The sequence below is a fragment of the Carassius auratus genome, chromosome 7 (assembly GCF_003368295.1).
Source record: "Carassius auratus strain Wakin chromosome 7, ASM336829v1, whole genome shotgun sequence".
Taxonomy (NCBI): domain Eukaryota; kingdom Metazoa; phylum Chordata; class Actinopteri; order Cypriniformes; family Cyprinidae; genus Carassius; species Carassius auratus.
The window spans coordinates 16,992,836-17,015,956 of record NC_039249.1 but is presented as its reverse complement, the minus strand read 5'-3'; the positions used below and the strand labels follow the sequence as shown (position 1 = coordinate 17,015,956).

General features: G+C 40.5%; 2 protein-coding genes across 2 annotated transcripts; one reads left to right on the top strand and one right to left on the bottom strand.

Moving 5' to 3' along the window:
* Positions 1 to 799: 799 nt before the first annotated feature.
* Positions 800 to 14,558, top strand: chrm4a (cholinergic receptor, muscarinic 4a). Its single transcript, XM_026267711.1, has 2 exons — positions 800 to 1,871; positions 10,674 to 14,558. Exons 1-2 carry the CDS (start codon positions 1,817 to 1,819, stop codon positions 12,158 to 12,160), a joined length of 1,542 nt encoding a protein of 513 aa, XP_026123496.1. The 5' UTR covers positions 800 to 1,816; the 3' UTR covers positions 12,161 to 14,558.
* Positions 14,559 to 14,769: 211 nt separating this feature from the next.
* On the bottom strand, positions 14,770 to 22,425 carry mdka (midkine a). Its single transcript, XM_026267712.1, has 5 exons — positions 22,254 to 22,425; positions 17,288 to 17,370; positions 16,238 to 16,405; positions 15,919 to 16,080; positions 14,770 to 15,507 (listed from the first exon to the last, which is right to left on the bottom strand). Exons 2-5 carry the CDS (start codon positions 17,367 to 17,369, stop codon positions 15,479 to 15,481), a joined length of 441 nt encoding a protein of 146 aa, XP_026123497.1. The 5' UTR covers position 17,370; positions 22,254 to 22,425; the 3' UTR covers positions 14,770 to 15,478.
* Between the last annotated feature and the right edge of the window lie 696 nt (positions 22,426 to 23,121).

Here is a 23,121-nt window from a genome sequence, read left to right as displayed (position 1 = left end):
TATTTATTCGGATCTTTGCTGTTGTTTTGGAGAAACATGACACATGTATAAAGCACAAGGCTTGTTGTTATTACCAATTTATAAAGTGATATTTTTGGAATAGAACTGAAAGCTCGGACTGCAGGGCGCTGTCCAAGAGCGATGGTGCTGAACTTGTGTGCTGGGCTCAAGAGGCTGACGTGTTGAGACAAGCCACATTCATTATAAGCAATTACACCGATGTACAGACACAAAACACAAAGGCGGAGCGTCTGTACGGCTGGGGGAAGCTTAGCCTTCCCCTGACCGCGTGCATAATGTGTGTATGACCACAGATGCTGTGGGATTCCAACTGGTGTTCTGGGATAACGTGTCTCAGGTTCCCCTCCCCAATTCCACACCTTAATTACTAGTGATAAGGGGAAAACGACAACAGATCAGTGGCTAGCTTTGTGCGTGCGTTAAAAATGTAATCTGTGAATTAGTAGGCCACTACACGTGTTAACAATATGGTAAAATCAATGCTCATCCAAGTATGTTAAATGTTTCTTTTTAAATTAGCAATACTTGGTTTTAACAAAGAATTTATTCTTAGTTTTAATGGGCTGGAGATTTTAAACTGTACCATGTGAGCGTCTTTTTAAATAACTGGAATACAATCTGCTTGTAGACGTTTTAAAGACTATTAACTCTAAATTATGGAGTGGGGCAAAAACACTCCTCTGAGCCTGATAGTTTTTCTCAATGATCAAATGATGCTATGACAGTCATTGGCTCGACGTTTTAAGGGAATTTCATTTGGGTATTTTCAGGACGCAGTCTGTCGAGGAGTAACACAAGTGGTCTTTTCTGAATTACTTGCTTGTAAGTGAAGTGTAGGTGTGATGTATTTGTAGCCGAATATTTAGGTCTGTGTTTTGGCGGTGTGATTCTAATTATTCTCGAACTCCTTCGATCATTTTGCTTTACCTCAGGCGAACGCGATTTCTCTTTAAGCACGTGTGTTTACAGCCAGCTGGATGAGAACTAAGCCCTTATTCATCAGCTATCATTTCACACCGATTTTAGGGATACGTTATGGGTAGGGTTAGGTTTAGGGGTAGGGATTGAGTTTAGTCTATATTTTCGGGCAGTAATGTTGATCCTGGATCAACAAAAGAACAATCTTTATACTGGCATGTTAGAAACCACAGTTGACCGTAAACATACTTAACCCTTTTATTTTGACAAACCGCCATAATTCAGACCATGGTTTTACTCAGTAGTAGGTTCGCCCTCCGCCTGTGGTTACCCAGATCCTGTAATGAGGTCTGACAGTCTGTTAGGCGGTCACTGTAGTAAATGCGTTTATCTGGACGGATGTTTTAGAGTTTGCGGGAACAGACAGCGCTGGGTTCACAGGACAGTACTAGCTCTTGGTTGATTCGGATCGAACCTGCGGACTCTCAGGTGATTGGCTGGAGGTGGATGACATCATTGAAAGTCCGCTGCCTCAGCCGCGCGCTAAACTCCTGGAAAGAGACCAGAGGCGCTCGCGCAGATGGGAGCCACACCTGGCGGTTTGTAAACCGACTCGATCTAGAGAAAAAAAACATTCGCTCGAGGTATGTTTAGCTGAGCAGCCAGTCGCGATGGTCAAAGACTTAATGAGCTCCTCACCGCTGGCGAGAGCCGCGCGCGCAAAGAGCGCGTGATGTGAAAAACAAAGTGCTCCCGCGCAACATAAGGATAGCCCTTCTGACAATCTTGAGGAAGAACTTGACGGAGTGAAGGTGGAAGGGTGGATTCTTTTTCTTTTTTCTTCTGGCTTTACTGAGCATTTTTAAAACCATGCAACATGAATGTAACTAACAGCACTGGAGCAGAGGGTCTCGCGCCCTGGAACTTCAACGGTAAGTTGCGAGTGAAGGCGACAAGATTAATACAGTATTACAAGAAAGAGTTAGAAAAGAAAATGGTTCTCTTATTACAAAAGACATTTACGATGAATATGTGCATTCAGTGAGTACATGTTGAGATCATGTCCAAAGTAACTCACATGTTGTTAAGGCTTTCTGTTATTGTCTAAGTATATGTAATTTTGTAGGTCCATTTACACCTTGTGCCAATATGAGCTGGAAAAGCATATGCAGTAAGTATTAATGGTATTTACAAACACCAGCAAATGGCTAAACCTGTTTTTCCCCATTCACTATGCACTTCAAGGCAAAGATTGGGAACAAAAAAATAAAGTGTAGTTCAAATTCTAAAATCTCGAAAAACTTACATCTAAGTACATTTTTAGAGTTCTATCTGAAATATTTTACTCAAATTATACATTACATGGTAAAATAGAACAAGATTTTAGAGTGGGGCGTTTTTTTAAGAAACGAGGACTGTCTGTGACTGCATTCATGTCATGATGCTTTTGTTAATTCTAGATACAGTTAAAAAAATGGTTCATTTGTGTAATTAAAACAAAGGCTTTTACCATAAACTGGGTTGGCTCTAATCTGCTCCAAACAAACATTTTTGGTTTTGTGTATGTAGTTACTGTAATGCAGGGGAGAAAAAGGAGTTTAAATATCAAACTACTTAAACAGTGTGCATGTGTGTGTGTGTGTGTGTGTGTGTGTGTGTGTGTGTGTGTGTGAGACTGATGATTGATTTTGTGGTGATTTTTGTCTGGATGTCCTGACGAATTGGCTGAGGGTGGATTTGACAATGGCTAACTGACATTTAGGTGAGATTACTGTTTATGTTTACATGTAGATTAGTGTAGGTTTTAGGCAGAAAGGCATTTCTGGACAATTCACTATTGGTTGCTCTCTTAACTGATCTATCAAAATCTATCTGTTGCTTTGATTCTCAAGCCTCTATGGTCTTTCTATAGCTTGTGCTTTATGATTAGTGCAGAGAAGTAACACAGCCTAATGTTATACACCCACCACAACATTTACTTTGTATTTTCCTCTATGAAGCTTGATGCACAATCAAATTGTGAAAAAAAGAACCTTAAAACCTCTCTCTCTCCCTCTCTGTGTCTGTCTCTCTCTATTCCAATCAACCTATATAAACATATAATGTAAATTTGAACATGCAATGACTTTCTGTCTGTTCCACCTGTTCTGGTTTAAATAGATGAAACAGATGAGAAAGGGGGAAAAGTAAACCCTGCTCAGTAATGCCTCACTTTCAATGAACCATTCAAAATCCCTTATGCAGTAGAGAATGCACATTTATATTTGATCTAAATACTCTGAGCATTGGATCCAGTTCTCAAATTTGCCATTTAAGCTCATAAGAAGCAGTGTGCATATCACCACAGAGCAGACACGCATTCCCCCTCAGATAATTGCACAGATTCCTCTCTCCAAACTATGAAAACAGAAACAGACATTTTGGGGCACTGAACATGGGAGAAGGAAACTAAAAGACTGAGCGTCAGTCACAGTTCACTTGGAGAGTGTTTTAAAGCAATACAAATCTTTCAGCTCTGTTATCTCTGACCGACTCAATCAAATCTCACTGCTGCGCATGACGATGGCTCTTTGATTCTGTGACCATGATTCTCACTGTGTGAACTGGTAATGTACTAGAAGAATTCCCCAGAGTGTAAGTCTGATGTCTCTCTCTGTCGGGCTTTTCCACTCTTCCTCTCCCTTACTCTTGTTCTCTTTGTCTCTGGCTGGGTGTTAACCCAGTTTTACAGAAGAAAGTGTGTCGCTATGCTGCTGTTTCACTCTGTTACACTCAAACGCAAACACTCTGAGAAAAGAGTTAAATGCCTGGAGACACAGCTAGTTCTCTGTGGGATCTCAACAGGGAGAGAGAACACCACTATAACAGCTGAAGCAGCAGGTTTGGCTTTGACAGTAGCTTTAAACAAAGACCTGAGCTTCCTGCCACTGGTCACCAACAGTTCCCTCACCTGTGACACCTTTAGACCAAATATTTCATCAGACGCAGAACATTTTAGTTGTCAGTACAGTATATCATTACTGTGCAGACGACTTGAGTGGATAGTTATAAGATCATGTAGAGCCTCTCATGGGACATTAAAACAGATTCTGATCCCAAATGGCGCCCTCTACTGTCAGCATGCATCAAATTGCTTTGAGGGAACATACAGTACAAATACCTCAGCTTATGAAACTGTGCATTTAAGTGCTGATAGTAATGATATTTAATTTATCATTACAACAAGGATTTCAACCAGCCAAGTCTTCTGAAACCATCTCAAATCTTTTTTTTTTTTTTCTGGATTGATTCTTGTAGGTTTGGGGATCAGCTGTGACTGTAGCATGCCAAGAGTTCAGATTGGGTGGATTTAGTATAATTGTTATGTATGTAATCTCCAGAGTTTTCATGCTTGTGGATTAATTTCTCATGGGAGTTGACTCAAATTGCCGTATTAATGGAGTTTATTGTGTCTTTCAGCACCTTGGGAGAAAAGCAATGCTGAACTTTGTACTTATCCATAATGAATACCACCGAATGCCACTGGAAGTCATCAGACACTGACATAGACAAATTTGTTTTCACCTACTGGAGAGGATAATGCTGATAACTGTGTGAGTTGTGGGCCGGAGTGTGTAAATAATTGCAAATGTTCTTTTCATGGCGCTCAGGATGGCACAGTTACCAGGAAACCATCACCCACATCGCCACCTCTCTCTGCCAATCAGAGACATCTAGAATATTTCACTAGTTTTTTAAAACCTCCCATTAAAATGTGTTGTCAAGCCTATGACTGGTGTGAGGACTCCGCTTCACTTGTCACGATGCTTTTGATGTTTTGCTCATCTGTGTGCTGATCAGCCTAATCAGCGCTGCTAAACTGTTGCACAGCAGGGCATTGTGCCTGATTATGATCCAATATTCAGAGAATTAGGATTGTGTGTGTTTGTGTGTGGGGGAGACAGGACGGGAGAGTCATTAGTTTGCCAGTGGCCAGTATGGGGGATCTTATAACGAGCACATAGCAGAATCAAAAGAGGAGTCTGATGAACAGACCACAAAGCAGCCCACACACACTCCCACTGCGATGTCTGTCCGAATCTGCAGAGGCCTGTGCGTTGTCTGTGTATTTGTCTGTGTGTCCTGGCTGCCTTGTTAACAAACTCTAACTTTTGATTGTCAAAGATGTTTTCCGTTACTGGTCCCGATGAATATTGGAAAAATGCACTACACTAAATCACTAATTACAAACTTTTTTTTTTTTTGATGGTTATATGGAAGCTTTCAGCTTGTTATTATATTACACTGTTATATAGGTTTATGTTAATTAACAGATATTCATGTGTAATTTTTGATATACTGGTGGGGAAAAGTACATTTGGTAGCAGATGGCTTTATGTTTCATCTGCCAGCTGGTAACTGGAGGCTTTCTGCTTTTAGTCCCAATAGAGTCACTAAATGAGCAGCATCCGTGTGTTTGTTGGTGTGTATGCATTTGTTTGTGCAGACAAGCGTGTGTGACTGCATCCATAGTCAAATCCTCTGCAGCTGAGTAGAATCCATTCCTGTTCTTGCCATTCAGTTGAGTTTAAAAGTAGAAGCGTTTAGCCTTTATGAACATGTAAGAGTGTGCCAGTGTGTGTGTGTGTGTGTGTGTGTGTGTGTGTGTGTGAAGCAACAGCTGCTGTCTTCTGCATCCCAGTGCTTAGCACAGGAGACACACAGCGGAGAGAATGACAGCTTAAATAAAAGTCTCGGTTTGTGACTCGCTTAGGAGACTCTGGAAATGTCTTTCACTGTATTTCTGACAAGATGTCACCGCCTCACTGTACACGCAGCCAAGATGCCTAGCATCAGTGCGGAAAGAAGGTAGAGTCTCCAATGAACAATAACAGGCTTTTGAAGGCACTGACACAAACACTGTAAGGTGAGACAGAATACCTCTTTTGTTCTCTCTTTTTTTCTATAACTTCTTAAAAAAGAGCAGCAATAATCTATAATTATTCATGGTTTTAAAGCTCTTTTTATACTGTAACTGTATATGCAATATTACATAACAGCTATTTATGATTTCATATATTTATAATTCTGATTTATGTCAGTTTTGAATATATTCAGAAGGATTTGGTGTGTGTCTAAGATTTTTTTTTTTTTTTTTTTTGTCAGGCTCACCACATAGATTTAATAACTGACTTGAACAAAAGACATCAAACAGAGCGAATGTGCTTGAGAGAAAGGGAGAGATAAAGGTCATCAATAAGGAGTTAATGTGCAGAATGTGTCCAGAGAGAGATATGAGTAGAGGTGAGGGTGGGTAAAAGTAGATGAATTATTATGATTATATAAGCCAAGGAGCTCTGCTTCAGCCTAATGGTGTTCAGTTAGAAATGAGCAATATTAATTACGTCTTAACACATCAGTGACATATCACTGCGCTCACAGTGACCTCTCTGGGGTCATTCTGTAGACAAAGATTACTGTCCTCTTGGTAACTCTAGACTGGTTAGATGGATATTGTTTTTCAAAGCTTTGTCAAGCAGGTCCAATATCGACTCGCTTAGGACATTAAGCTGAGGAACACAGAATGGGGCAGAGGAATACATCTGCGTGGTGTTGGCATGGGGCTGTGATCAGGCACGGAGCTGCTGTGGTGCTGAGAGCCAGCTGAGATCAGACCCCTCATATCTCACTGCTGCAGGCTGAGTACTGATCACCCTCTCTGCATCTGCATCCTGCCAACTCCACAGCCACAGCTGTGTGAGAACTTCAGAACGAGATCCCATCACAAAAAAGAGATGGCGCTTATACTTGCTTAATTGTGCATGTAATAACTGTTTAGCCATTTTGATTCTGCATCATGCATTTAAGGTTTGTAATCCATGGTAGGTTATGTTAAACTAAAAGATGTTGGTGTGGTTTTGTATATGTTTATTCTTGGCCCTTTAAAAAAAATCCCAGATCGAATCCATGAATAAGCTTTCACAGTTCCTCACACAATATTTTATTCTTGGACTATATAAGTGGATGTACGTTTGAGTGTCGGTTTCAGTAGTACACGCTGTCGGTGTCACATATTCATCATGCAGTGAGATACGGGAATCATTGGTTAATTTGAGATTGACTGCCTGTCTCCGTTATGGATATTCAGTTCCGTCCATCGGATGCAAACTGCAAAAAAATGGCCCAGATAGAATCATCTGCGGTTTGGAGGAAGAGGGTGGTGGCTTTGCTTGTCATCAGTTTCCATGAAGCTGCAAAGCGCCACTTTACTGCAATTGCACAATCGGTTCAAAATCCACTGGTAACAGCAAGAATTGAATGTGTAGTGCAGGCTTAGCTGAGATTTTTGTCAGCATGTCGAAATGTTCCAGACTGTTTTTATCTCCTGACATTGTGCTGGTTCAAAGCTCAGCCACCCTCTCAGCATACAAATGTCACTCCATCCTCAAAGAGCTTTGACTCTGAATAGTAACCTTCAGAAGAGGGGAAAACCCTCAAACAAAACAAACAAACATAAACATCGCCCGGCAGCCATGCACCATTGAGAGGACAGTGTTTTATAAAGGTCTTCATGGGTGAAAAAAAAAAACATACACAGACCTTATGGAAAGATAGAAATATAAGCGAATGTAAAGGACACACCATAAAAACGCAGCCATCAGAGAGAGTGATTTGTCCTGACATTGAATGTCTCATTATACATTCGCTTTGATTGTGTCTCACAGTGTTTGTGTAAACTGATTTCATTTTTGAATGCTAGGCTTTCTACTGGTATCATTGTTTATGAATTCTGATTCCAGCTGTGAGATTTTTAATGACAAACTGCCAGATCAGATAAGAGGAAGCCAGGCAGAAAGTCAAGCTTTCAACTGAAGCTGATCTTTCAGAGATGAGGTGGTGCTGTTGTATGCGAGCGCTCCTCAGACCCTGCCTTTGGTTCTGCGATGCATGCATGTGATGTGTGCAACAGAGCATGTGTGCTGTGTGTGGTGTGATGAGATTCTACTTTTCTTTTTTTTTTTGACACATTGTGCTGCAGGTTTCTGAGAAATAGCTTCTGGCTGCACTTTTACTGTACTGACAGTAGAACAGATAAGGACCAGTATTACTATGATTAACAAAACTGCAATGAAAAATGAATGAATTTGCTAAGATATTTTTCATTAAATTATACTAATCAGTGCATTTGCTTTGGCTGCTTTAAAATACTAAAATTAAAATGAAAACTAAATAAACTGAAATAAAAAAACGATAACCTAAACTAAAATAGAAATAAAAATAATTATTAAAAAAATAATCAAATCTACTGACCCTGGCTATATAGCTGCATGACATACTTAGTCAATCTTCAGCTGTTCTGCTTGACTAGAGTACTTTGGGGTTTATGTACAGAGTCAAATTGTACAAGAAAGCTAAATAAAACAGTCCTGGAGAGCTTTGTCCCACGGTGATATCAGATGAATATTCTTGATTCATATTTAATGAGGCTTGGCACTTATCTTTCCGCTCTGCTCGGATCCACAGTTGAGTAATTGTTGATTCATATTTGATAATGGGTGAAGAATCCTCTCCCCAAACTGAATCACCTGCACCCGAGGGGGGAATACAGAGCCAGACCCAAACTATATCAACTTTCTGATCTCTGAAGTTCCACTGGCCACAGTCTTTAAGAAGTGTGATCTGCTTTGGCATGAGCGAGGAGGAGAGAATGTGTGTCTGTTTGTCAGAAGCTTTCAAAAGGAATAGGAAATGTGGTGTCTGGCCGTCCGGAGTGTGGCAGCGCTTTGATGCCTGATGATGATCAGTCCGGTGGTTTCAAGAGAGAATAAAGATAAAGAGAGGGGCTGGGTCCATGTCCTGCCTCTGGTGGGAAACTCATTTCAGATTGAATAGTAATAAAGATGTCTTTACTCATCAAGAGTAGTTTAAAGCGTTTAATAACTTAGGGAGGCAGACTTCGCAAGTCTTTAGCCGTGGTTATTCATGGTGATGGGTTGTAGTTTCTCTGGTTATCCAGAAGATGGCAACCTTCAAAAGAAATGACAGAATCAACTCCCGAGAATTTTAAAAGGGCAATGGTAAAAAGAGTTTTTGCAGGTTTTTGCACTTTAGATTACTTTCAGTATGAACAGAACAGCTTCTCAGTATATATAAAGGTTAGATGATTCATTACCTGAAAGCAAAACCTTCTCACATTCATGCATTCAGAAAATTTCAGTTATTGTTTTTTATGTTCATTTTCTTACTTGCCTTTTTCTTGCCTTTCGTCAAGTCTAGCATGCAGCACGCATTATGACGAAACTTGTAGAAATGCAACCCACGTTCGCATTCACAATGGCATGCCAAAACCCTCAATATTTTATAATACAAGATCCTTACTTGAATATCTGTGATAAAGAGCAATATAAATATTCATTTGATGGACTGTGTGCAAATAGTAAATGAGTGTACAGAGGTGTGCTTTCACAGGCTTGAGATGATCATTTTTCTCTCAGCACAGAGGTTCTCAGGGTTCATGTCAAATAATTGTCTTTAATTGTTCCTGAGCAGCTCGGATCATTATGAAGCCCAGGGGGTCAGTTGAATTTAGCGACGGGGCAGCTTTGCATCCTTTGATTGGATAATGTTGTAAGGAGTCAAGCTTGTGTATCTGAATAAAACATGAGGGTGTTATTAATCATGAGCATTTAATTAATCTTCTCTTCACCTGAGACTGCTCAGCCTAAGCTCAGTAATTATTTGGTAAGATTTTAGAATAAGCTTCAATTAGTGGATTAGGTATCATGAACTAACAGTGAACAAAAATGTTTACCCCATGTATTAATCTGGGTTAATGTTACTTTATATATTATTGTCAAAGAATCATAATGCATTCACGTTAATTTACACAACATTAAATGTTAATATAGGGGGTATTAACCAAAAAGTATAATACATTGTTTATATAATGTTTATATACAATATGTTGGTTTAAATGCAATTATTATTTCATCAACTAATTTTAATGAATTGAACCTCAGTGTTACCAAATATTTCATAATAAATGACGGAAAACATCTGGTTTGTATTTAATGATAACACTGAAAAAAACTCATTTAGCATAAACTGACACAAAAAAATAAATACCATATATAAAAGTACATCGTTTTTTGTTTTTTTTTAATCCTAATGACCACTCTTAGGTCAGATGTTAGTGCCAGTGGTTAGATAGACAATGGATTTTACACAACTCTATGTTAATCAAAGCATTTTGGTATTCTGCAGGAATTATTGAAAGACTGAACCCCATTACCCCAAACACTGTTCAAGAAGAAGGAATGTTTGGGCTAATGTTTGATTCCAGGCTGCACAATCCTGCAGACTGTAGAGGGCTGTGTGATTCATGATAACTGCGACAGCTCTAAGTGATTTCAGAGCTGTTGAAACACTTCTTGCCAGCTGGGTCACATTCTACCAAACAAATGTACAATAGAATCCCAAAGGATTTTCCTCACCGATTTCTTTCTTTCCATACTGTATGAGCATGATTACAGAAGTCATGGAGAACTGGGTCGCTTCCTTTTAATAGAAACAGCATATTTATATTTCAGGATGCAAATGAATGTTCTGCGCCAGTATGCATCATAATGAATGTCATGCTGGTTTTTTTTCGTATGCAAACACTGCATATATTTTTATCAGTCTATGATTAGTTTATAGAATTGCATCCACACATGCTCAAATCATTTATTTATCTTGTTGTGTGTTTATTTCAGGCTCGTTGAGCAATGTATCCAGTGATGCCAACTTCAGTTGTGACAGCGGCAGCACCAATGGCTCGTGTGCAGCGGTTGTGGCAGATGGCGACAGCTCCTACAAGACGGTGGAGATGGTCTTCATCGCACTGGTCACAGGATCCCTCAGTTTCGTCACCGTTGTGGGCAACATCCTCGTCATGCTCTCCATAAAGGTCAATCGACATCTCCAGACCGTCAACAACTACTTCCTCTTTAGCCTGGCCTGTGCAGATCTCATCATCGGTGTGTTCTCCATGAACCTTTACACCGTCTACATCATCAAGGGCTACTGGCCGCTCGGCCCTGTTGTGTGTGACCTGTGGCTCGCGCTGGATTACGTGGTCAGCAACGCTTCTGTCATGAACCTGTTAATCATCAGCTTCGACCGATACTTCTGTGTAACCAAACCCCTCAGTTATCCCACACGCAGAACCACCAAGATGGCCGGCCTCATGATCGCCTCTGCCTGGATACTGTCTTTCATCCTGTGGGCTCCTGCTATCCTGTTCTGGCAGTTCATCGTCGGAGAACGGACCGTAGCGCCTAGCGAATGTTACATCCAGTTCCTTTCCAACCCTGCAGTCACGTTCGGCACGGCCATCGCTGCGTTCTACCTGCCAGTGGTCATCATGACGGTGCTTTATGTGCACATCTCTCTGGCCAGCCGCAGCCGGGTGTCCAAGCAGAAGCCTGAGGCCAAGAAAGAGAAGAAAGGGCCGAAGTCTAGCGGTCTGCTCAAGAGTCACCTCCTGAAGCAGAACAACAACAATCAGTCTCCTCCTAAACCCAGCTTGGAGACCTGTTCTACGGTGGACACCATGAAGAATGGCAAAGTAGACGAGTGTGTGGTGTCCGCCAAAGCCGACTCCTGCGCGCACCCGGAGGAGAAGGAGATCTCGAATGACTCCAGCACGGCTAGCATTGCACCTAAAGAGCCTAAAGAACGCGCGAACAGTGAGGCGACTTCAGAAGCCGGTCTGACACCCGCTCCGGCAGCCGCCCCTAAAGTCAACCCTCAATCCAAATGGTCCAAGATCAAGATAGTCACCAAACAAGCAGGAGACGAGTGCATCACAGCAATCGAGATCGTCCCACCGAACAGTTCCGGCGAGAGGCGCTCCATTCCCGTGAACCGTCCCCGCACAGTGGCGCGCAAGTTTGCCAGCATCGCCCGCAGCCAGGTGAAGAGGAAAAGGCAGATGGCGGCACGAGAGAAGAAAGTGACAAAGACAATCTTCGCCATCCTGCTGGCCTTCATTATCACATGGACGCCATACAATGTGATGGTTTTAATCAGCACGTTCTGTCACTCATGCGTTCCAGACACAGTCTGGGCCATTGGCTACTGGCTCTGCTACGTCAACAGCACCATCAACCCCGCTTGCTATGCACTCTGTAACGCCACCTTCAAAAAGACCTTCAAAAACCTGCTCATGTGCCAGTATAAGAACATCGGCACCAGATGAACGGAGGGAAGAAGCAGCCAGCGGAGATGAGGGTATGATATGGAAAGTACAATGGCTGCCCCGGCTCTTCTGGCCCTGACACCTTTGAAACTTTGGAAGGCACTGTGCAGTACATTGTGAGGCTTCATAGTCCCATGATGCTGAAACTGTGTGTCATAACCAGAAGTTTATGTTTTAAGGAATCAGTGTTTACAAGAAGATGGTGGAGCAATGGACAAGAGGCTGAATCACTGAAGAAATCAAGCTGAGGTCATGTTGCAAATGACTTTTCCAGTAATCTAATCATTGCTGCACTGCTAAAACCCCTGGAGTTTTGCACTACAGTAATGTGAAGATCAAGCCTATGACATTGCTTTAGTCATGGCTCATTTTTCCCAAAAGTGAAGATAGCGAATCACAGCAAATATAAACCAAAAGAGACTTGATGAATTACGGGATTGTATTCATTCACTTAAATTCCCAGTATAGCACAAATGGTATCAATCAAGTCCTTTTGGTTAGTATTAACACTGTTCCTGACCCAAATTTCTGAGACAGGATGCAGATTCGCCATACAAGGGTGAAGAAGATGTGACTGGAGAACATATCAGAACCAGAACCGATAACATATGGAAAAGCTTCCTGCTTGACTGTCCCAGAAAGCATGGTTCTCCCGAGTGAGATTCAGTTTCCAGTACCTGCACCTTCCACTTCCTAAATGAAGGAAGTCATAAGATTGAAGCTGCTTGCTGACCACAACAGCTGTGTATTCCATTACCTTCAGAGCGACATATTCAGGGCATGAGTTCAGCTTGGGAGAAGTTAGTCATCAATATCCTCTTAGCGTGATCCTCTTGAGGTTCTGGAATAGGTCATTATTCAAAAGGATCTCCTCAATGGATTGGGATAGGCATTATAGACTTTAAATGGGATGAGACACTCTATACTGAGCTGAGAAATGTCAAATGTTACTGTAAAGGTTTGATCTTGCAGAGGTCTGTAAATATGTTTAGTTATGATGAATATATGCTCTTGAAAGTATTATTTCTTCCCTGCATTCGATGTCTGGATGTTTGTTCCTCTTGTATTTAGTTGGTGATCTTCATGTGATTTTACAGATTAAATATTAAATGTATTGTTGTCTGTTTGCAAAACTGTTGAAAACATTTATAATTTGTGATATGCTTGAAAAAACAAACAAAACAAAACAAAACAAAAAAACAGGAGAAGACTAGTGCAATTATTTAACCTGTTTATAAGATTTTCGATCTCAAGCATTTAATTTAAATCAGGGCATAAAGGACTGTCCGTAAATTTGAGAAATGGAAAATTGGTTTTATTTCTCCCTGTTGATTTAGTAGATACCCACTTCATAATATCATTTTCTCATGGTGCAATATAATTTGCTCCTAGTTTGTATTTAAATACACCGTTTGTAACTGATGAAACTGCAGCATGTAAACCAGCAGGAATGATCTCAGTTGAACAGTTTGTCTGAGAACATGTGGTCAGAATTACCACTGAGGGAGAAATGTGTTTTAGGGCTCATTTTACATTATTCACTAGCTGCCAGTTTCGGCAATTACAGACTTTAAAGCATTAAACCAAAGAGGTTGTGGCGTGCCGGTCTGTTAATAGGCCTGGTCTGCAAGAGAGGGTATTTATTCTTTAGCATCATTTTAAGATGCAGAGACTTGCCTCTCCAACATCTTGGGTTTGGTTTCATGTTTCTACCTCATATACACATCAGATTTCCATTCATGGCATCTGTATCTCCAAACCAGCCCTGAATCTCTTTTTAATGAGCAGTGAAGTGACTATTGTGCCATTGAAAAAGAAATTAAACCAGATTTCCATTTTTCTGAATGTTTTAAAACTTACCAATTGCTCTGGTCTTCTTCTGATACCTGAACCGTTTTGAAGTAGGCTGTTCACTACAAATATATAAAAAGTATCCACAACCGTGATGCAAACTCTTAAGAAGGCTTCACATTGGAATATCATTATCTCTAAGAGAGTTATGAAACTTTTTAAACTGTACTAAAGAAATTCAATCATGCAATCAGATCGGTTACTAAATACTGTTCTTCTGCAATTCTGAAAATAGGAAAAGTCAAACCTTGGAATCTTGTTAGATGACCAATGCAGCAAAATGACTTTGCCCATCGTGCTCTCTTTCCTCCGTACACTTCAAATGTTTATAATATGTTAATTATTATAGGGATTCATAAATACATCCCGTATTTAACTGTACCTGCTGAAGGGTAAAATCAATGTTTATTACCCCAGTGAAGCTGATGGAATGAACACACTGTAATTATTGACTTATCTACCACTGCCCTTAAAGAGCAAGTGTACATAAGAGTGTATGCTTTTTTTTCTATTGCATAAAGCTTAATAAAGATCTTAAGCGCACTGACCAAGAGGAGAGGAGGATGCTTATTCTTTACATATTCATAAACACACATATTGGTTTGCACAATGAGAAATTTGGAGGGCTCAAGTGTCTTTAATAATGAACTGTCATCACTCATTTACCTTTAGTTAACACTGCATAACACACACCACTCAGTAACAAAACATTACTGCCTTTCTTAAATGATTTTATAAAAGAGGTTTGCACAAGAGGGAACGGTCTCCTCTCCATGCAGTTTAATGCTGGTAACCCTCTTAGGTCACCCTTAGGTCTGTTAGTAACAGTCGAGTCAAAAAGAAAAGAAAAGTACTGTAACAGTATTGGGGTATTTTCACTTTTACATAAACTACACCTTTTATAGAAAAAGAGAAATCATTTATTTCAAACAACACTCCTCAGTTTTATATTTTAGGATACAAAAAAAGAGAAGGGTGACTTATCCAAACACTACTTGTATACCCTACTAGTAATATAATCCTGTAAATTACACAATTTTACAAAAGCAAATGTGTAAGTAAAACAGTAATAAAACAGATGTGTCTGATTGAATTCTAGTGATTGTTGTCCTTTAGCAAATGAGAGGCCTGAGGCTTACACAGCTGATAGATAGTAACGACAGAGAGAGAGAGAAAGAGAGAGAGAGATCTGTGCTGGAGGGAAACATCAGAGGAATGGGTCAACTACAGGGCACCACACGCTAAGCAACGGCATTTTATTCTCCCCTCCCCCACACATCAAAGAGTCACATAACGTGTCAGACACTCAGCTGGTTCTCTGTCATAGTCTTCTAAAGCTATGTGTTTGTGGCTATAGTGCGAGTTCGGCTCATGCTGAAGAACACTGAGTATAGAGATATAAAAGGCCGTGTTTGGATGACAGATGATCACGGGGTGTTTACTGCTCCTCTGGATCTCATGCTCCCTTTAGTTTCCTTTCCCCTTGCCTTTCTTTCCTGTGGAGAGATTGACACAATCTCATTAGTCAGATCCAGCGGTAAAGCCGAACGTCTTGACGACGCCTCCCTATCTCACGCTGGTTAGAAATGCACACGCTCTAAGAAAATAATGCTACAGTATTATAGCATGAATCCACATTCCGATAAGCATATTAACCACAAACATATGATTCGAAAGGAAAGACATCTGCCTCTTATGCATGAGCAGAGGTTCATTATTGATTTCAGAATCCCACTCAGAAGCCCACCACGGCCAACAGGCCAAGATTACACAACCAGAGCAGATTACACACATTCAGCCAAAGCAAACTAAACTACTGCTTACACCTGTCGAGTCATGTGTGTTTGAGGAAGCTCGTGTTAAAAGACTTAAATAGCTCAGTTTTGGGTTTGGTGTTGACGGTGTACCTTTGGGTTTGTTTTTGATCTTGGTGGTGCATGGTTTGGACACAGAGATGGTTTGCTGACAGTCGACGCTGAAGAGAGCCTTCACCAGAGTGCCAGAGCGGCTCTTTGTGCTTGTGGTTGCGTCACACTCGCCCCAGTTCCCAAACTTATACTTGCAGTCGGCTGCAATTGTAATGCATTACAATTTAGTTTGTAAGATGATTTAAAATGCACAGAACAAACAGAAATCCACAGCAGCACAAAAGCACTTACTATAAAAATTAAATGCCAGAAATAAAAGTGAAGGCTAAATTTAATAAGTATGTCCAGTTTTACTCACCTCCAAAGTCTTTCTTCCAGTTGCAGGGCACTCGGCATTTGACTTTCTTGGTCTGCTCACTGCAGGTGCCTTCCCTCGTGCCTGCTCCACAGTCTCCGTTATTGGCCACACAACTGCCAAAGCGCCACTCTGCACAGTCCGAACCACCCTTACCTCCTTTATTCTTCTCTGTCACATGACACACAGGAAGCGTTATTTCAGTTCTCCCCTTCAGCCAAGTAGCACAGAAACTCATGCAAAACTGCTTAGGTTTAAAAGCAACACATTTATTGTGATCTGTCAGTATTTGCTTAAAGGGATAGTTCACCCAAAACTGAAAAGATATTTTGAAGAATGCTGGTAACCAAATAGTAGCTGGTAGCTACTGGCTTCCATATTCCATACCATGGGAATCAATGGCTACCAGTGACCTTTTGATTACATTTGATAACATTTTTCAAAATATTTTCTTTTACAGGAGAACTATACTCTTGGAAAAACTTGAGGGTGAGTACATGAAGATAATTTTCATTGGGTGAACTGTACTTTTAAGGCTGGAATATACTAAAACAACAGAACACATTTTAAAACACTGTAAATGGTTATAGAAGAAAACAACTTGGCAATATACAGCAAACAATTGAAAATCATACACCAGCAGACTTGCAAGCCGATCCCAACACCACAAACTTTTATAGAAGAAGCACGATGAATGAAAATATGCCTTCTAAAACTGGCTCAAAATATCATGTTTGGATAGCAAATAGAAATAACATGTTTGTAATCCTTCAACTGGATGAAATCACAGTCAGAAGCTAAAATTTGGAGTCTATGTCCATCATACACTAAATGCAATTTCTATAAAATGCCCAAAAATTGTATACTGGCTCAGACTTCCAGCAACTAGCGCTGACTTGTCCATACTCCAAATTGGGGCAAAATTTGTTCAAAAGTAATGTGTTCCATCCTTAAGATTCCAAGTGTGAAATCACAGGATATAATTCTATATGAGAACTGAACTAATGCAAGAAATAAAAGAGGAGAGAGATGGTCTCTTGCAATATTTGATACCTTTCTTGTTTTTCCCCGCCTCTGTGGTCACGATCATTAAGGCCAGCAGCACCACGATGAGGGTGGATAACAGGCCACGCATTCTGAAAAACACACACAATCTTCAGCTGTTGCACAGCAAAATTACAGTTTCTGTAATAAGTACGGTTATCTAAGGGCAGGACAGTAATCTAGCCATCTAAATGAAATTTACTAGTACTGTATGTATTTTTAATTACATTTTCTTTTAGGGTGACTTGTAACAACTTGTCCAGGGACTACGGATGGAAAATAGCCTTTGGCTAATTCTGGTACATTTACAGGAATGTTTTATTAATGTACAATGTCCCTGTCAACTAAATAAATACAATAAAATAAAAATAAAAAAATCTATGCTGAGGCATTACTTTGCCCATTTAATATTTCAAATTCCCAATTAGAGATGAATGAATGGAGCTGATAAGAGTGATCATTCAGAATGATTAATTCGAGCTTCACCGACTGAATTCAGTGGACTGGCATTCAAATGTCGCAGACTTGGCTCGTGCAAACACAAAAGGTCATAATGCTGGAGGACTGCGTGATTCTCTGCTATCACTGCCACCAGATTATAATGTAACAACAGCGCTTAAATTTCTCCAGCCGCCCACAGAAATGGCACACAAACACCTCACACAGAAGTATGATGTAACAGCTACTGAAATGGGAAAATACATGGTGAATTATAATAATACGGCACCGAAAGCACCGCCAGTCTACAAGCGTGTTGCTTTGAATCAGGAAACATAAACATCCAAAACAACACAGGAACATTCGCACCCCTGACTAACATCCATTCACACGCAAGAGAAAGAGACTTGACGTGTGTCTTCTGTCCTGACTGGTATCCGGCTCCAGAGACTCAGTCCTCACATCTGTGTTCTCTCTCTGTCTCTGCTCAGCTGTGTATCAATCTCTGTTGCTCTTCTGCTTCTCAACATGTCAGCATTAAAAACTAAAAAAAACAAGGCCCCACAGTGCCGACAATGGTGGGACGTTTATTTTCATTAACATTGTGAATGGTAGGTGCAAAATTTAGATACAGATTTTTTTTCTGAGAAAAAGACCTTTTTCAGTCTCACATTTGTTTCCCTGGATCATCTCAAATGAGGGTTCCTCCATGTGCACAGATCTTCTTCTATGGGTTTTGTGTTTGTGACTTTGTCTGCGTGAGCGCGCTCTTTAGCCTCTGCTTGTGATCTCCATGGCGATGAGTTGCCCTCGTGCTGTGAGATAGTAGGAGCGTATTGTGTGAAGAGAATGGAATCATCGCCGCGGGACGCCATTCTTCCGGAAAGAGAGGACTGAAGCAGCAGCTCACGCAGAGACGTACACTCACATATGGACCCACTCAGATTACAGAACGCACATTCACACATCAGACACATTTACTAACAACTCAGAACCACTGTCAGTGTGGGAGGGACTTCTTTGTCAATAAGACGACCTGGTTCAGACTTCTGTTCGCAGGAAAAGCAATTAACGGTAACAAAAGCTGATCTCCTGTTGAAAGAGAGGACGGTCTCTGTGAGACGCAAGACTCAAAGCAGCCAGAATTAGCTGGAGTGATGAAAAGCAGTATTGTACGGTCTTTGAGGATAATTAAGCATCTATTAGGTGCAAACAAGTCTCTTGTTCTGACTATACCACTGTCCATACACTGCAGTTCAAGTGTCCGTCCTTCCATTCATTTAATTAAACATTGGCCATTTTTCTCTGGAGGACCCATCAGATCATGTTTTCTAGCTGCTCTTGTTCCCATCGTGGTTGAGGTATTTCACAGCCGTAACTTCCAGCTCAAACGCCGTCCCTCATCACTCAGGCACCAGACCTTTACAGGTCACCATAAGCAGAGGCAGTAAAAATGCTTTCTACAGTACCTCTGTTTTTTCTCTCCATCTTTCACTCTCTGACAGTAAATGCTCTTCTAAAGCTGTTTATAAAATATTCTGTTGACCCAGTAAATCCTGCAACTCCCTCCAAACAGTAATTAAGTGTCAGCCACTCAGCAGAGCGTGACTAACCTCTCTCAGAAAAACACAAATCTCCAGCACCCCAACCCCCATTTTCCTGGCCCAAAAATGTCTTCACCCCCTCTCCGGGTCCCAAAAATTCCCCCTCCTCACCTTTTTTTTTCTCTGACCCTTCTTCAAAATCTCTCATCAGGCAGTCTTCTTTGTGGGGAATGTGTGTGTGTGTGTGTGTGTGTGTGTGTGTGTGTGTGTGTGTGTGTGTGAGTGAGTGAGTGATGGGGGTGGGGGGGGGGTGTTCCAGACATCCTAACGAGGCTGCTCTGACCCGCTGGGTCCACACACACAGAAAACCCTTTAAAAGCCCCATTCCTCTCACAGAAACACATGCTCTTTGAGGGCCTTACTCACTCATCATACGCCATGGGGCTTCCATTATCACAAGCGCAGAGGAATGCGGGAACGCTGGACACACACGGTTTCTCTTCTCTCCCCTCCTCTGGTCCTCTCTCCTCCCCTCACATCTTTTCAGAGTGTTCCAAACACCCAGCGCTCGAGTGTGCGAGTCCCTCGCCGCGCAACCAGCTGGACTTCAAACTCATTTCCATAGCAGAGAAAACAACACAAAGCTCTGACCCACTTCACTCATAGTCAGACATATGGCACAGTTTCACGCTTATCAGTGCCACTTTTCAATTACAGATTTCCATTTGGAGTCTTTCCTTTCAGCAGCTCTTAATCTCTATTACAAGCTCTGCGTTTTTCTGTAAAGACTATATTAAACGGAGGTGCTTTCATTAAGTCTGAAGCAAAGCAGGCCCTTAAGGCTGAGCTGGTACTGAGCGTTAGTCTTCAGACACAGTGCAGGAGGAGTTCAAGTCTGCACTGGTTTTATCAGTCATCTAAACCGCAGAGAGAGAGACAGACTGACAGACAGACACGGGGGAGGAGAGAGACGTCTGGAGACAGTGCTCAAACCAAAAACAGCTGTTTAAGTTCACTTCAGCACAAGATTTACTCAAACACAGGTCCGGGGCAAGCAGTCGTAAATCACTGTGAGTCTCCCATCATTCTTTCTGATGGGTGTATGCAGCTGGGTTATGTCCACACACACACACACACGCACGCACGCAAAGGCTGTCACCAGTCCAGTAAGTGATTCACCAAATGCTTTCTGACAGAAACTGACTAGCATAGCACTGGAGGCCTGTGAATCTGAGGGTTCAGAGTTAGTGAGGCACACACAAAAATTAACATGTAACTATATCTGTGCTCCTTAAAGAGAAATCAGTGACTGAGACACGTTATCTACTCACCCTGAGGACATACAGTACACTTATATATCCAGTTAAATGCATATCTTTACTATAGAGGGCAAGAGAGCTTTGTAATATCACTATGAAACACTCTATTTCTCCACTGTAGTAATGTGAAATAAACCCTTAAATGCATATGAAACTTGCTTGGAGTGGTGTCTTATATAAATAATAACTATAATATGCATTCGTGCACACTGCCCAGAATTATTCATATGAACTGGTTAACATTGATGTGATCAGTTTTCTTCTCTCACTTACTGTCTGTTTTATTTTATCTGATCACAGTGTTTTTACCCAGAGAATCTCTCTGTCTCTCTTTCTCTGCTATATGCTCACATCAAAACATGGCAGAGGCCAAAAGGTTGAATGTTTACAACTTTGCTGAAGTGCTGTGAAGCAGTATAGCTCCAAATATGTAATCCCTTGAATAAAAGTGAATTTTTTTGCACTTTCTTCCCACTCTGGGATGAAAAGGCCCTGGAAGTGTGTAAAGAAAGAGAAATGAAAGTGTGTGTGTGTGTTGGGGGTCAGAATGCAGGTCAGGTGAAAAGGGTCTCTGAAAGAGCAAGAGAAGATGAAACGCAGACCTCTTCCTTTCTGCCCTGCACCCTTTGACCGTACTCACTTTAATCACTCTATCCAAGAGGAGAGAGAGAGAGTGAATTTAGCCAAGAGCATTAAATGCACAATGATACAACACACACACACACACAGGATTTGAGCAAGAGAACTGAATTATCGTGATACATGCACACTTTTCATATGCACTTCATTTCATAAATACACTATTTACATTTCAGTAAAGCTGAAATAAGCCAATGTCAAAAGTACATCGAATAATAATATACTTATGACACTGAAAAGCATCTGTGCAATAATTTTGCTTAGAATAGACCACCACATGCTATGTGTAAAAACTTTTTTGCAAAGACAGCCAAAACAAGCTGCCTATCCACAAAGCAACTGGGCACATTGAGTGTGAGTGAAAGGGGAGGCGATCCAGAACATGCCTAAGGATACCCCAAAAAAATTCATTCATATTAATACTGTGAACAGTAAATGTAATCAATACACTTAAGCCTCAAATTGTGGTAGAAAAATCTTACATTTGACCACTACCGATTCAAGTAGTTTAAAAATGTTCTATTTCCACCTAAACTGTGTAATTTGGTGTAAAGCAGTAGTTTCACTTTGTTTGTGGTTTCATATTTTGTACATTCGTCTATTATGAAAATAAACTTTCATCATCAACTGATGGTCCTCTTACTCGTCCCGTGCAGTAAACCGTTTCCTACATTGCAAGAATGCACCAGCTCGCGGCACAGACGTAGTCTCGCCTCAGAACGTCTAGTAACTTCATTTATGGATAACAAAACCCCCCACTGAATTCATATCGGATGTTTATCTAAACGCTCTTCTTTAATAGTTTTACAATCATCATTAAAATCTACTTTTAAAACTGTGTTGTCCGCACTTGGTGTCTAAATATTTGTATTCGTATATGTATATCGCGTGAAAAAAAATAGATATACGTTAACTTTTTCGATTTATATCTTTCCAATGGCACTTTCTAAAAAAGTTTAACGGATTAAATCAAACAGAAAACCCATAACTGGTCATATAACAACTGTTGATGTGAAAAGAGCAGAGTAAACTCACTTGTTTTCTGTTGAAAGTTTTCACACTGAAAAACTAAATAGTCTTGCTTAAGTTTCGAGTGTGAACTCTTCTCCAGCATCCGCCTTTATGCGTCGTTCCGACTCTTTGTTTCCCCCCAAACTAATTTAATCTGCTTCTCTCCCCCTGAAGCCCATTTAAATGAACCCCCTGTGACGTCACAGCCCACGTCAGCCTCGGTCAATAGACCTCAGGCACAGCCATGAAACCTGAACTGTATGTCAACTTAAATTAAATTTTTTTTTATTTTATAATAATTATATTATTAGACAATATAATAAGAACAATATACTTAAAATAGCAATGTAGTATACAGTACAGTATTATACATAGGCTATATATATAGGCTAATAAAAAATAAATAAATACACAAATTCTACTGTGAAAGCAAAACCCTCCACTTATTAATTGATAACAGAGATGGCTGTGTTCACAAGCACTTTTGGCAGTTGCTTAAAGGACAGAAACCCAATAAGACTGAATCAAATGATCAAAACACCCAAAGGAAAAATAGTACAGAGAGAAAACAAAATGACTTCTAAGTCAACAGAGGATTTAAAACAATGTATCTGACTACCATGACCAATGCTGAACTGACTATATGACTATTTACAAATTCAGCATACAAACAAGATGTCTACTCGTATCATTGTATAGGAACCTGGCTACCAATAACAGAACCTCTGGATTATGTACTATAACCACGTTAATATTACAAACAAGTACCATCTCAATTTTGCAAACCATCATTTAAAAAGAAAGACAAATATATATATATATATTATATGGAAATGTAATGGATAGAAACTCTGATAGAAAGTTCAAACCTTGCTGGAATGTCGGTCTCTTA

Excerpts from the sequence above, each read along its gene's own strand:
- chrm4a (XM_026267711.1), top strand. The coding sequence starts at position 1,817 with ATGAATGTAACTAACAGCACTGGAGCAGAGGGTCTCGCGCCCTGGAAC. Across the intron at positions 1,872-10,673 it reads CGCGCCCTGGAACTTCAACG|GCTCGTTGAGCAATGTATCC; the intron begins GTAAGTTGCGAG and ends TGTTTATTTCAG.
- mdka (XM_026267712.1), bottom strand. The coding sequence starts at position 17,369 with ATGCGTGGCCTGTTATCCACCCTCATCGTGGTGCTGCTGGCCTTAATG. Across the intron at positions 16,081-16,237 it reads CTGGAAGAAAGACTTTGGAG|CCGACTGCAAGTATAAGTTT; the intron begins GTGAGTAAAACT and ends TTACAATTGCAG. Across the intron at positions 15,508-15,918 it reads GATCAAAAACAAACCCAAAG|GAAAGAAAGGCAAGGGGAAA; the intron begins GTACACCGTCAA and ends ATCTCTCCACAG.